The sequence below is a fragment of the Crassostrea angulata genome, chromosome 6 (genome assembly GCF_025612915.1).
Source record: "Crassostrea angulata isolate pt1a10 chromosome 6, ASM2561291v2, whole genome shotgun sequence".
In the NCBI taxonomy this organism is placed as follows: domain Eukaryota; kingdom Metazoa; phylum Mollusca; class Bivalvia; order Ostreida; family Ostreidae; genus Magallana; species Magallana angulata.
The window spans coordinates 12,484,074-12,498,904 of record NC_069116.1 but is presented as its reverse complement, the minus strand read 5'-3'; the positions used below and the strand labels follow the sequence as shown (position 1 = coordinate 12,498,904).

The following is a 14,831-nucleotide window of genomic DNA, read 5'->3' as shown; positions in this document are numbered from 1 at the left end:
CAAGTACATTTTGATAGTGTTTTGGTTGTGTGTGTATTTATAATACATGGCTCAGACGTGTAGAGTATTATGTATTACAGTATTATGTCAAGCGTTGTTTCCTGTTTACAAGGATAAATCTGGCCTGGGAGATTTCCAACAGTCAGATAAGGAAACCAGATTGATGTCTGATTTTGATAATGTATTGTATGCATGTATCCTGAATCATCCCTGCTTACCATAGATTTACATATAATTTTCAGGCTTATAAATGTGAAAGATTAAAGAACATTCATTTTAACATTCAGAGGTGAATATGATAAGTTAGGAAAGCTTTCTTTCTGAATGACCAGTTCACATGATGTTCATATGTGGATCCATCAAAGAAATAACCCTCCCTTTCTCCACTCCAAACATGCTGAATACATATAGTACTGTCACAATGTTAAATAGTGTTCACAATGTTCAAACTCACCTACATCAAAAGGAATATTTAAACCCCATGCAACAAAGTTTGTAAGTGCAACTGCATGGAATTTAGTCAAACTTTGTAGGCATTTAAGACACAATGTGCAGAGGTGCCTAATACCAGGAAATTCCGATTCCATTATTTTCCAAGAATTTCAGCCCTTTTGAACTTAGAATTTTGGCCCTATGTTGAATATAGTATTAAAATGTTTGTAAGCGCAACTCTTCTTAAATCACAGCATTGAATTTGGTGAAACTTTATAGGCATTTATTACACTATGTGTAGATGTGCATATTACCAGGAAATTCTGATTCCATTTTTTTTCAGGGAATTTTGAATAGTTGTTAAAGACAAATGAATAGATGTGCTTATTTGCAGGAGGTTTTTAGCTGATAATTTTTTGGGAGTTATTGTCTTTGTCAATTTACAATTTCTTGTTTATTTAATGCATATCTTGCCACTCATCATGTGTATCATTGTCAAGTAATGGGGAAGCGTGGGGTTAATGAGGGTGCTCACTTTTTAAACCCCCGCAAACGAAGTTTAGGGGGGTATATTGGTTTCACCCTGTCCGTCTGTCCGTCTGTCTGTAGACGCAACTTTGTCCCCCCTATAGAATTTTTTATTACTGCATGGAACAGTTTGAAAATTTGTACATATGTTGAACACCATCTGAAGATGTGCACCTGCAATTTTTTTTAAGATCAGACAAGATTTAATGATTTTATGACAGTTTTCATTTTCCTTATTCTATATATTGTACACTAATGTTGAAAAGTAAGGGAGGTAATCCTTACAGATTTTATTAATTAATTAATAGAAAACACTCTAAAATATATTTATATGAATACATCCAGATGGAGTTTTTTGTCTTTATGTCTTAATTAATAAAAAAAAATTATTTTTTATAAGTATTCCATCAACTGACAATGCAAAGTTTTTGTTTGTCAATGATAAATTCTTAGGAGCTAATGAGAACATCAAAGACAAGTGTGGCTGAATTCATTTGTCCCAAGGGAGCCATTATCTGAGCCATGGTTCAGATGGAGCATGTGTTTAGGGGAAATTGATAATCTGTAAAATGGGTGATGGTTTTGGGGCTATTTTAAAACTGTTTCATGTAAACCAAAAGGTCTATCATTATAAGGAAATAAATAATATAATTATTAATAAAGAAGTTAAACTATTTTTAGAGGTTGTTTAAATTTATTTGTCAAGTAATTTGATGAAGTGACCCTATTGGGCATTAATTTAAATGAAATTCAAAATTACTGATATGATTGTAGTGGTTTGGCAATTTTAAAATTGTTTGTAATATTAAATTTTCTTTTTTACATATTTTTACATAGTATGGTAATTATGGTAATGTTTTGGGAGTTTATTAAATTTAACAAGCTCATCAAAGAAAATCATAGTCCTATGGGATCAATTTTCTGATATGGAGTTCAATTGTGCCATAGGAGAAAGTGAGGAAAATTTGAAACAACTAATTGCATCTGTCAAGACTCTTATTAGAAAGATATTGAAAGTTTTATCAACAGAAGAGCATTGCTTGGCTACCGGTATTTCTATTCACTGCAAAGGGAGGGGTTATTGTCATTTTGTTGGTTTTTCTTTAAATCAATTAAATTAAAAAAATATATCATCAAATACATACATTTGTAAATGTATTACTGTTATAGATATGTATTTACAGTGAAATTCTGACAATTTTGATTTTAATTTTTCTTTGTTAACTATTTTTTTTTTTTTTTACAATTCTAGAATTTTTTTTTGTATGTGTTCCAAACCTTAATTATTATTCAATTCAATTATTTGTCCCATTTGAAATTAGTCTAGCGGGGGTATTAGTCCCATTAGGACAGTTCTAGTTTTTCCTGCAGCGTGGAATAAAGTTGGTATTTTAAATCCTGCCATTGTTTCAAACATATCACAAAATTGTCACTTAAATTTCTTGAGAAGATTTTAGAGTTTCTTGAGATAATCAAAATTTAAAGGGCAACAAAGCAGACAAAAACATCTTTTTCATTGAAAAGGAAACAACAATGTCAGTAACAAACCTATCAAATTATTATATAGATATGCATTTGCCATTTTGTTCACAAGCAAAGTGCATGACTGATAGTAAATTCTGCAATCTTTAGACTTGTACACTTTCTGGCGTTTGTTGATATTAATTTATCAATCCAACCTATACCAGATGAGCACTGTAGTCGTTTTTATTTTTAGCTCACCTGAGCCGATTTGTCCGTTGTCTGTTGTTGTTGTCGTCATTGTTAACTTTTCACATTTTAATCTTCTCCAGAACCACTGGGCAGATTTCATCCAAACTTGACACAAAGCATTATTAATTACCTAGGTAAAGGGAATTCAAGTTTGTTCAAATGAAGGAACAGGCCCTCTTTAAAGGGGAGATCATTTATAATTATTGAAAATTTGTTAGTATTTTTACAAAATCTTCTCAAAAACCATTTGGCCAGAAAAGCTTTAATTAGTGTGGAAGCATTCTCAGGTAGTGTATATTCAGTTTTGTTCAAATCATAGTCCCTTGGGGTTGTGGGGCCACAATGGGCTTGAAGATGAAGATTTACATAAGAATATATAGATAAAATTATAAAAATCTTCTTGAAACCATTTGGCCAGATCAGCTTAAATTTGTGTAGAAGCATTTTTGGGTAGTGTAGATTCAAGTTTGTTCAAATCATGGTTCCTGGGGGGGGGGGGGGGGGGGTAGGATTGGGCCCCAATGAGGGGGTGAAGTTTTACTTAGGAATATATGAAAAAAAATTAAAATCTTCTCAAAAAACCAAATGACCAGAAACTAAAGTTTGATCACACCACCATTCCTTGGAGAAAAGTGGGCCCACAAAAGGGGGCATCTTATATCACTACTAATGCAACAGAATCGAGAAAAATCTTCTCTCCTGGGCTTGGTATTTATCATAAAAATATGTAGATAAAAATTGAGATTTTTTAAACTTTTTGTGTGAGATCTACTGTTATAGTATTTATAATTTGTCAACATATTTTGAATTTGATACTGTTATGCTGATTTGATTAGCTTTTGTTGCTTAAGTGAGCGATGTGGCCCCTGGGCCTCTTGTTTTTCTTGTTTTAAATTAAAACCTTAGAAGATTAAACTCAAGAGATACAAGAAACACCAGTTCACTGACCGCATGATTGGTGTCTGGGGTTTTTTAAAGAAGAAAAAATAAAGATTTAAGTTTCTCCAAAATCAAGGTTACACGAAGGTCATACACGGCGAGGAACTATAAATGTGTACAAATCCATTGGTCGTCAAGGGAGGAATCAATCGTGTACACATAAAATATCAACACAATTTTTCTTTCAGTGTTGTCTACGGCTTGTGTCAATTTAACCACGCTTTTCGTTTGAGCGTGTCAGGACATCGCAGTTCTTGTTTGTGCCCCAGCTATTGGTGGTCATTAGAAGGTCAAGGTCAAACCTGGGGGCCAGATGTTAAGCTTTGTCACAAAGACTAGCTAGCCGACCGTCTTACAACAACAAAGATTGGAAAGATGTCGGTCAGAGTCAATATTGGGACAAATAGATTGTGTGCGAACTATTTTGAATTTATGATAAAAATATATGAAGGATAAAGTTTTTGCAAATATATAATACATAATGCCTGTCATATAATTACGAAAAACAACGCCCAACGCAATTTGAATTTATTTATACTTTATAACGACACATTTTACAACCACGTACGGGGGCTTGTATTGGGGGAGAATCAGAAGGAAAAAAAACAATCCTATAATTAATTTAGGCAATTTATTTTACAGTCACCGTGATGCAACATTTTTAACTTTTCTCGATGCACTTTCAATCAGCAGAGGAAATAAATTACGGATAATTGTTTTCAGCGGGTCGGTTCGCCCGCGCGTCCTTCTCATCTCCAAAATTACTGTTAAAATTTATATTTTAATACAAAATGCGCATTTTCATTTCATATGAATATTATAATCCTTTATTTTCCTTATATACCAATATTCCTTTCATAATATTTCTTTGTTCCACGCAGTTCTTTAAACTGCGGGAAAATCCAGCCAGGTCCGTCCTTGACATTGTCTACAGTTGTTTACAGTTATAGCAGATAGCCGTATTTCGGTCACTGCGAGCTACTTTAAATATCTGGCGTGAACTTATCAGGTGAACACGGGAAACACGTGTTTCAACAAATCAAAACAAAGGATTGGAAAAAGACATTTTTATTCGCAAAAATAAACTGTATAACCGTCATGATTAGTGAAAAAATTAGCCCATCACAATCATAGAGCACAAAATGTGATGACAATTAAACACGATGAAAAATGAAATATGTAACAGAATATGAAAATGAACAAGGCCGACATATTTACAAACAATAACAAACATATTCACACGTCTCACAGCAAGTTTTCCTCACGGACAAATGCATTTCTTACGATTAAGAATACATAATGCAAATGTGAAAAGAGATCGAGGAAATCATGAAAATATGAAGAAAAAACATTTAATGCCATTAATTGACTGTTCATTTATGTACAATACCCGTTTTTCCAGATAACTTTATTGCCATTTAATGTCAAATTCATTCTTGAAGTACTTTTCAGCCGAGTTAGGGCGTGTTTTTTCCAGACTAAATGCGCGCGACAGGAATCTTCCGGATGCCTCGGAGGGGAGGGAAGAAGATGGGACGGACATTGGAGCGAACGAGGTGGGGGATCCAACAGGTGTGATGGATCCAGTCTCCGATCCCACGGAATCGGACCGGAATCGCCTGATGGGCGGGTTCTGTTTGGGCACTTCTACTGGAATTTGTCTAGCTTTCTCCAGATCGACCTTAAGTTTCCTTCTTTCTTGTGGGGTCATAGAGTACAAGTCATGTCCTGCAACAACGTTCATCTCCGGCCGGAAGTGGGGATGTTCTTTCCCCGCCCATTTGAACTCGCCTCTGAAATCTCCTGCCGACATATCGGACGACATCTTTGATGTCTAGCCTCTGCAAAAGATATGAAGTTAACCTAAGAAATCAGAATTGCATTTTTGCATAACATAAAAATGTATATGCTTCCGTTGCAACTTTTAAAAATTTGGTTCAACAGTCCAAATGCAGTTTAAGGTTGTAACGGCTCTTTTAACATTATGCAAAATTAAATTTACAAAACAATCAACAAAGAAGATGCAATATCAAATTGTTTGCTTTAATTTTATTGAAAGACAGACCTTTTCGCCCCTGTTAACATACACATGCCAAATTAATTATACTTACAAAAGTTTCTTCTGTTGAACTTTGTTGTGTTGTCTTCTCTATAGTTTCTCACAAGTTTCTGCCGCAGTGAAATATTCATTCCTTTTATATAGGAGGGACCCTTGCATGTGGACCCCGAAAGCACGCAACTTGTATTATGACAACTCATGGTGGCGTAAAGGAAAACCCTGGCGAAATCTGCTCACCTGTTTGGATTAATTTGATTGCATGATAACCATAAAAACCGACTTCTACTACATATATTTCAAAATGTTATCGAATTTGGTCAAGCTATGATTGTTTACGTGGTTTTTTATCGTTCAAAACGTTGGATTTGATAATTTTACATTTTTATCCCTTACAGATTATCCATATTTTTTACTTGGCCCATCATCGATATTGATGCAACCACGTGACTTTCCGTTTACTAACAATACCACGTGGTGAAATAGACATGGTCCCAGACGTGACCCAATTACGCCTTCTTGCACTTTTCTACAGTTGTATTAGAAAATCAGCAAACGCATGCATTTGATTTTTACAGTTGTTTAAAATGCATATATTACACGCGATCATTTTTTCATACAGCACATTAAATGCTTTTGATCTTATAGAACATGTCACGCACATGTAAATGTCCATACATATATACACATAGTATTAGGATTGCCGGCGATAATATCTGGTTTTTTGTATGTATACGCGATCGCGGCGTAGCATGAGTATGGTTCCTATTGGTTCATGTATAGGCAGGCTAATTTTACACCATATGGATTGCAATGTGATTTTTTAATGCGTTTTAAATGCATTTGTTGTTAAATACTAAACGCTAAAGGCTTTTTTCACAGCACACGATCTCGCGTGTTCACTGTTTTACTGCGCAATTTAAAGGATTCATGTATCTCGTGACACATCTTGGGAAACACTTGTATATACATGCATATTTGCAGAACATTCTTAGATGCATATGCAATTTGTGTCATTATGTAATAGTCATGATAATCTACCAACTTTTGCTGACCCTTCTCTCAATAGTTTTCGTAAAGATATTGTTTATCCACATGCGCCTTTAATTACGCATTATAGATCTTTTGACTTGTTGGTCGTCAGCCAATCTCATGCCGGAAATATCAAAGCAGTTTGATAACCGATAAAACCCAAATATGTCAACCGGTCGAAATCGGTATTGTGCTAAAAATACACTACTCTTCCACCAGGACAACATGGTCTTGGCAGTCATACTTTAGTATAGCAGGGATTAGTATACCCAAAAATAAATATACCACACTTGACTTGGGTCTTGATATACAGAGACGATGCCAACCAATCTGACTTAAGAAATTAAGGTTAGTGTCCTATAGCTGGGTACGTCTACTGGGGAGTTAAGGTGGCTCCCACCCACAACAATAATAACCAAGATATCATCTTGAATGATAGGAGATTGACCCAAAATGTAATCAATGGGGGACCGCAATTCTTATATTGAATGGAAATGATCGATCGATACTTGTATGCCTTATAGTCAATGAACACCCGCATTGATTCATACTTGAAAAAAGTAAGATGGTATAGGGACCAAGGCTTAACAACAACACTATTTTTTTGTAGTTGTTCCTGGCTTGATCAAAGCTACAAATGTTATAATTGCCGACGTTGTTATTGTCCTATACAGTGTTAACAGTTACACTGGTATAAGTTTTGTTGTTGTTGTTGTTGTTGTTAGCCTAGTATTTGACACTCGTTATTACTGTATCGTTATGCTCATATTCAGAGGGCCGTAACTCCTGTTGTCTACCTGAACTGATGAAAATATATTTTCGATCCGAGAAAAGTTGTATTACCATTGTCAACATAAGGTACGGGCAAATTCTTGAAATTTTGTCGTTCTTTAATACTGTACAATAACCAGCTATATAGCGTGGTTTGCAACAGAGTAACACTGCAGTTGACCAAAGAGAAAGGTACTCAACATAAAACACCCATTTCGTTTCATGAATAAAGGGATCGAATGTTTTGGATTTTTCTCCAATAAAGGAGTACTCTTCATAATCAAGCAATGAACGTTAGATTTATGTTTCGTAATTTTATTCAATCTTATAAAAAAAATAGACATAAAACAAAATACTGAAAAATGGACAAACACATAAAAGTGTAGAGTATAAAAATTGTAAAAATATTACATTCAATTTTCCCATTCACCTACTTTTACAAATGACATGCAAACTGATTTTGCCGTCAATGCATAATTGTCTCGTTCGGTCACCACATTTACAGTGTTCATACACAGTTATTGCACTACAGAGGGATATCACATCCTCGCCACTCTCACATCTTGTAGATTTGTTTGGCTTTCCGAGGTTGAGATCTATTGCCATTTGAAGTCGAGTTCGTGCTTTAGATGTTTGTCAGCCGATGTGTGGAGCTGGTCCATTTGGAAAGCTTTGGTCAGGAATCCCCCGGTGTATGCTGAGGATAGTGGAGATCCAGAGACTTGTGTGGGGGATCCAATGACGGGGGAGGCGGGCTCGCCCTCAGACCCCGTGCTAAAACTTCGGATCTTCAAGGGTGGGTGAGCGGTCGCCGTTTTGAGCTCCAAATCATGCTTGATTTCTTGGCGGAATCTCCCATTCTTGTATACATCGACCCCGTTGATGACGTTTTTCTCGGGGTGGAAGTGTGGCATGTCCACATAATTTCTGAGTTCTCTCCTGTCCATGATTATGGCGTAATGCTATCTACAAGCAATAAAGGGGATATATAAAGTTAAGGTACCTCACTACACCTAGAGTTATACTTTTTAAGACACTACGTCACAAGATGGCGATTTAAATGTTTTGTTATACTGTTTATATCGTTCGATTAGGTTGTATATCGTTGTAGGTCAGTGGGTAAATTATTGGGCTTCTGAACCGCAGATCATGAGTTCGAATCCGCCTGGAGCTTATGTTAATGTTTACTGAATTAAATTTTCGAAAATGTAATTTTTCACCCAAAATTGCACATTTTTTGCCTATTTGACTTAAATTCTTCTTATCCATCATGATAATATCTATCACAATCTAGTGATTTTCTGCTGATCTGGGATAATATTTCAAGGTGTAGTGAGCCACCTTAAACTGACACGGCATGATCTCCACCTTCTCCAAGAGGGAAAAGTTAATTAGAGATAAATCAAAAAGTTAACACTTACCTTTATCAACTTTTAAACTGAAGTAGGCTCCAAGTTATCTCGGTATACTATTCGATTCTGTTTTGCCAACAAAGCTGGTTTGCCCCTCTTTATAGTATTGAACGCCCCACGTGGTATTGTTTACAAACATTGACTAGCGGCTTGCCTTGACATACTTATGAATTCAACAGTCATGAGTCATGTATATGATCACGCAGGCATTTTCAAATAAACATTTATAGAATATTTTACTAATTTTAGTGCAAGTTAATTATGATTTTTTTTTTAAAGTTCTTTTATTTTTTATTTACAAATACATGTTTCATGTAAACAGTATCCAAAATGTTACAGCCAATGCGTAATTACTATATACAATACATATTTCTATACCAAGTTCTACATGTATTTATGAAGCACGTTTAAAAATAGTTTTTCAAGCATGCTTTGTAATAAACCCAGGAAATTTTATTTTGGGAATACGTTATCCAATAGGAAGGCTCTGGATCATTGTATGTTATGTACTAAAGTTATTTATATAGCTGACAATATCAGATTGTCCGGGAGTTGTATGTATGATATGCTGTTATTAAATATTTCAAATCAATCGTCACAATTTGATTGAAGAATATATTACATCCATAGAATCGAAATAGACATAGATAAACTTATATGTTTTGAGTAAGGATATTACGTAAGCAATATTTCATTAGTTTTTATAACGGTATGTTGAGACATGGACATGTTTTGATCTAGCAGAGTTCGTCTAACAGAAAAGTCAAGGTCTTTGTCTGAATATGAATTATTGAATAAGAATCGATTTCTCAAGGTTGTTTTGTACAAAATTATAACTGTTTATGTGCAGGTCGTGAAAATGAAGTAAACACGTTTACCGAAGTGCATGGAGTCGAAGTGGTACGAATGTGTAAATCTTAGCTATCTGACACGAAAACATGTTCAGTTTCTATAGACATACAGCGCGGTCGATCTTTTGAACAAACGTTGAAGCGATCTTTTGTACTAAAGTTGAAAACATGTTTGTTTACTGTCAGTAGGGTTTTTAAAATGCATATAATCTGCAAAGCGTAGAAAGTAAAACAAAAGGAAACACATGCAATGGAACAACAATATTCTCCAACAATTTGTTTATTTTGTGCATAGTACACTGTATGTAAGTTTTTAGTATTAACAAATTAAGTCAATAAACACCCCTTTTCAGGTTTAGACGGTAGCGAGGTTATAGGCCATTTCATGTTTTTGTTTGCAGTGTAATGGGGGAGGGGTCTGGTGTTTCTAGTCGATTCCGCTGCCATGCAGAATTACATCACACACAGATATCTGTAACCGCTAAGATAATTTTCTTGTATGCTTAAGTGAAAACATAATGCACAAACTCTAATAATAAAAAATCTGCGGCGAGTTGCGACGATATCTAAAAGAGGCCCATTGGCAACTTCACTCACTTGTTCCACCTCTGAGCAAATCAGTTTAACCCTAGCCAGCATAATCCAATGCATTTCTTGTCTACATTCATGTATTACACAGTTTCTATTTTCTTTATTAGAATTTTCGCTTTGAAATAGGACCCCTACATTTGCAGCTTAAAGTGGAGTGGTTTTTTTAAAGAAAGACATCCATCCTATTCCCTTTATTTATAAGGATGATTGGTTGTGCTTAGTTTGGTGACGTCGCAGGAGAAAGAGTATTCTTTTTGTGACCCCGTTCTGTTGGTTCGAATCCTCAATTGTTGCCTCTTCTGTTGTGTCTGATATCGTGTGTCGTGTATTCTTTTTCTCGGGATGGAAGTGTTGCGTGTCAAAGTCATTCCTTAGCTCTTATCTTTCCTTTGGAAGGCTAGACTGTCAAATCATGGCAAAGTTTTGCTATGATACGACAGTCCAGGCGTTCCATACTTTCCACGACATGTACATGTATGGTATTAGAGGATATTAAATCAACGAATGATTCAAAGTACACTTAAACATGCATTATTACTTTGGTATTTGTAAAAGAAGTTTTGAATCTTCAGCTATACTGATACTTTGCACTTACTGCATAAGCCTATAATATAGTCTGTCCCAAGATATAAGAAGTGCAATTAAATTCGATGAAAGGAAAAATTTCCAATATATCTTCATTGACATATTATCATTTTTCACTCGAAAAAAAAATAACAGGATCGAAAATATGATTTATTAAGGAGATTTAAATTGGAAAATGTTTACATCTTTTCTCCATTCGGATGTCGATCGGAATACCTCGCGCATTTTTTTAACGTTACCTGCCGGGCTCCCTGCAATACAAAATCCCCGTAGACATCACATTTCTTAGCCTTGTTTTGAAACCCGATAAGCTATTGGAGGCGTTTCAAATGAGAAATTTTGGAATTTTTTCATACTTTTGAATGAACATCGTTTGAACCCCGGGGTATTTATAAATATCGAGTAATGAAGCAAAATGTGAATCGAGGATATCTTGGGACAGACTATAAATCAGAAACATGATTTTCCATTGTGTTTCTAATATTAAACAATGAGGCTTAAAATGTATTGTTGCAAAGGTTTGTATTGGATGTATTTCTAAATTTCAATAGTGCTACATGTATTACGTGAGGGCATATGTTTGCTTACATGTATATAGTCAGCAAATGGAGGTTTTTGACCGTTTCTTATTTTTGATGACTACACTCGTTTAATCAATTCCATAAAGCTGGTGGCAAAGCCTACGTGATTACTTGCAATTTTTTTTTAAGGAGAGATAAACACAATAAAAAGAAGACCCTCAAGCTAATTAGAATGTTTATGTGGCCTTATTTTATTCACTTAACCTTATTATGAGCTGAGTCGTGACTGTGTATTCGTGTTTGTAAAATCTAACACCTGCTTTAAAACAAATTAGTAAAAAAAAATACATCAGACCTTTTGGGGTTTTTTATTGCAAAATTATTATATCATTGAATATGATAAGAGGAAACGCATGTAATCATCCCTGTATTTGTCTGTAATTGCTCACGGTTTTGCTAGTACATTGCAATGTATGTAAACAAAGGTTTTTATAAAAGTGCAGTAGATTGTACAACTTTGAGTGAGTACTTCCGAGTGCAGCAGACAAAGGAGGCCGCTTACGTGACGTAACACAACACCAGCAATTGTACTGTCTATATTCAATGCACAATTCAAATAATGATGCATGCTTTGGTACAAACAGAATTGTTTTGATAGTGATCATATTACACCATCATCAAGAACATTACTGGTGCATGTATTTTGCCATTTGTCTGACAGTTTTCTATCACAATTTATCACAGTAAACATAGATTGTTAGCACTAGAAACGTTTTCTTTTTAAAGATAAGTACTACTATCTTGTGAGGCACTGGAAATGCTGTTAATTGTTCAATCTAAGTCCATGTAAAATATGACTTTCGATAGAAGCAAGAATATCGTTACAAAAGTAAGAAAACACACGATCGATTAGCCACTGTTACGTATATTGCTGCAGTCTGCAATAAATTCTCAAGAGACAACTGATACTCGTCTACATTTTCCTACGTAAATCTCTTAAAACAAGTTGATATTCGTATCCTTTATTATTTCTCATTTGTAATTTTATCACTAAAAACTCTGCATGCTTTCAGAATATCAATAAATAATATTGCTGTGAATTATACATAAATAGTAAATCATTAGTAAGTTCAACTAGGGTTTACTACGACTTCCTTTAGTATTACATTGTTTTTACTAATTCTCCCTGTGTAGGGAACTTGCTTTGGGCAAATGGTTTCATGTGGACCAAACTGCGTTGATGTATATATAAACGGTATGAATAATAAGTGTTTGCTTTGAATAAACAGGTGAAATATAGGGCCTCAGGTTGTTTGTTGTTGTTTTTGTTGTTGTTGTTTGTCTTTCATTGGTAGATATTTAATATTTTGCAACATTTGTATTTCAACATGCCAATCTATATTTTGTTAATGAGAATTACAGTTATAAGTCATCAAAATTGTATTTACTCTGCATTTCCTTTTTGAACTGTCACTTAAACATTCAAACAGCTCAAAATTCGTTTGCTAAAAATTTTGAAAACTTACACATGCTTCCAGCAGTAAGGCACGACATAATTCTCACATGAAGATATTGTAAAACTGTGAATTTGTGAAGAGTACTGTACCGTACTTATATATAGACATCATGGACAGACGAGAGCTGAGGAATTACGTGGACATGCCATATATATATATATATATATATATATAGCTCTTTTGCCTGTATTTTGTAGCCGGTGAAAAGGCTGTAGTAAGTTAAACCATTAGTCCTGCTCTTTCTCACTCGACAGCAACTACTACATGTAGTTTATGGGTTCTAGTGCTTCTAACCTTTATCAACAATAATCAACAGTATTAAAGGTCTTAAATGGGCTATAGTTGTACAAGTAATATGTGTCTGTTTTATATACAAAGATGTTTTTTTTATAAAACACATAATTGAAGTCTCTTTCCTTTATTCTTTTCTATTCTACATGTAATGTAACATTTAGTTGACATGCTATTTATCAATGCACAATTCATCATAAAATATCATATCTCATTAACTACATGTGTACATTATTATCTTGAGCATTACAGAGCAGCTACAACATTCACAAAACATTAATGTCCAACTGTCAATGCATTTCTTCCTGTAGTTGGGAGAAAGGAACACTCCTTTATCAGTTTTTGCACTGGACACTTTCGATACATTAGTACAAAAGAGCCAGGTTCACACCCATTTGATGAATCGGTAGTGCATCACAGGACGGAAAGGTTCCCTCAGTGGTTGGTTCTTCTCCAACTCGTGTCTGATCTCGTGGATGTGACGTCCATTCTTGTACAGGTCGATGCCGTTGACGACGTTTTTCTCGGGGTGAAAGTGTGGCATGTCCACGTAATTCCTCAGCTCTCGTCTGTCCATGATATCTATATATACGTACAGTGAAAACAGACAAAACTTAATTTTCGCCTTATATACCGGTATTTCAAACATATGCTGTTTCATTTCGTGTAATTGTGATTATTTTGTTTCAATTTTGCGTTAATTAAAATAAATGATAAATTTAAAAAAAAAAACACATTTTGAAAAATATAAAACGTTTACAATTTAAAAAGCTATTAGTGAAAGTTAACTAATGAAGAAAAATAACAACTTACTTCAGTGTTTCCAACCTTTAGATCTTGAAGAGAATGGGTGTGCACGCTGGTGTTGACACAATTTGCAGACATCGTATTTATATACATATAAGGGTATGTGGATTGTAAACAGGAGACCAGGAAAAAACCAGATCTGGACGGAGATATCCGTGTTGACTAAGTCGGCGAAAATGAAGTTTTCCGACCTATAATCCCCAGGGGTCGATAACCCATCATTTTATCAGTCAAATCGGGTTCCTAATTAAGATGATGCCTACGTGACTGTCGGCGATGTTTTTAGGATGGAAAACAACAAATGATGCTAATTATTTTATATCAGAAGTTGAAGATAATTGTAGATTACACTGTCTTTGAGAATGGAATGAACACTTGGAATTTCTTTATTATTGAAATATAATTGAAGTTTATTCATTGTAAATAAACCTGTATCTAAGATTTGAGAAAATTGACTAAAAGGAAACAATGTTCACCTTTTCTGTTAAATTGCAAAAGCGTTCAGTATTGTCTACATCTTATATACGAATAACTTGTACATATCTGTATGTATAGCTCAGGGATTTTTGAATGAAAATCGTTCGAAGTTGGAAAGTCAATGCCCTGTTCATGTTTGTGTGGAAGAAGCAAACTGTCAAGGCCAGCTAATATAGAGTATACAGTACAAACAATTTCTCTGTCTACTGACTCTGCCCCATTCAGAAAATATCAGTGTGCTGGTCATTGACACAGTTAACTACGTTCATAGATCTTTCGCCTCTGAAGTTATTCAACTTCACTCTCTC

General features: G+C 34.7%; 2 protein-coding genes across 2 annotated transcripts; both read right to left on the bottom strand.

Moving 5' to 3' along the window:
• Positions 1–4,664: 4,664 nt before the first annotated feature.
• Positions 4,665–5,882, bottom strand: LOC128187274 (uncharacterized). Its single transcript, XM_052857592.1, has 2 exons — positions 5,724–5,882; positions 4,665–5,453 (listed from the first exon to the last, which is right to left on the bottom strand). The coding sequence occupies exon 2, from the start codon at positions 5,435–5,437 to the stop codon at positions 5,021–5,023; it is 417 nt and encodes a 138-aa protein (XP_052713552.1). The 5' UTR covers positions 5,438–5,453; positions 5,724–5,882; the 3' UTR covers positions 4,665–5,020.
• Positions 5,883–7,770: 1,888 nt separating this feature from the next.
• LOC128187275 (uncharacterized) lies at positions 7,771–9,050 on the bottom strand. The gene is made up of 2 exons (XM_052857593.1): positions 8,893–9,050; positions 7,771–8,437 (listed from the first exon to the last, which is right to left on the bottom strand). Exon 2 carries the CDS (start codon positions 8,416–8,418, stop codon positions 8,068–8,070), a length of 351 nt encoding a protein of 116 aa, XP_052713553.1. The 5' UTR covers positions 8,419–8,437; positions 8,893–9,050; the 3' UTR covers positions 7,771–8,067.
• Positions 9,051–14,831: the final 5,781 nt, after the last annotated feature.

What these genes read in the sequence shown, in the direction of transcription:
- LOC128187274 (XM_052857592.1), bottom strand. Translation starts at nt 5,437, where the DNA reads ATGTCGTCCGATATGTCGGCAGGAGATTTCAGAGGCGAGTTCAAATGG.
- LOC128187275 (XM_052857593.1), bottom strand. Translation starts at nt 8,418, where the DNA reads ATGGACAGGAGAGAACTCAGAAATTATGTGGACATGCCACACTTCCAC.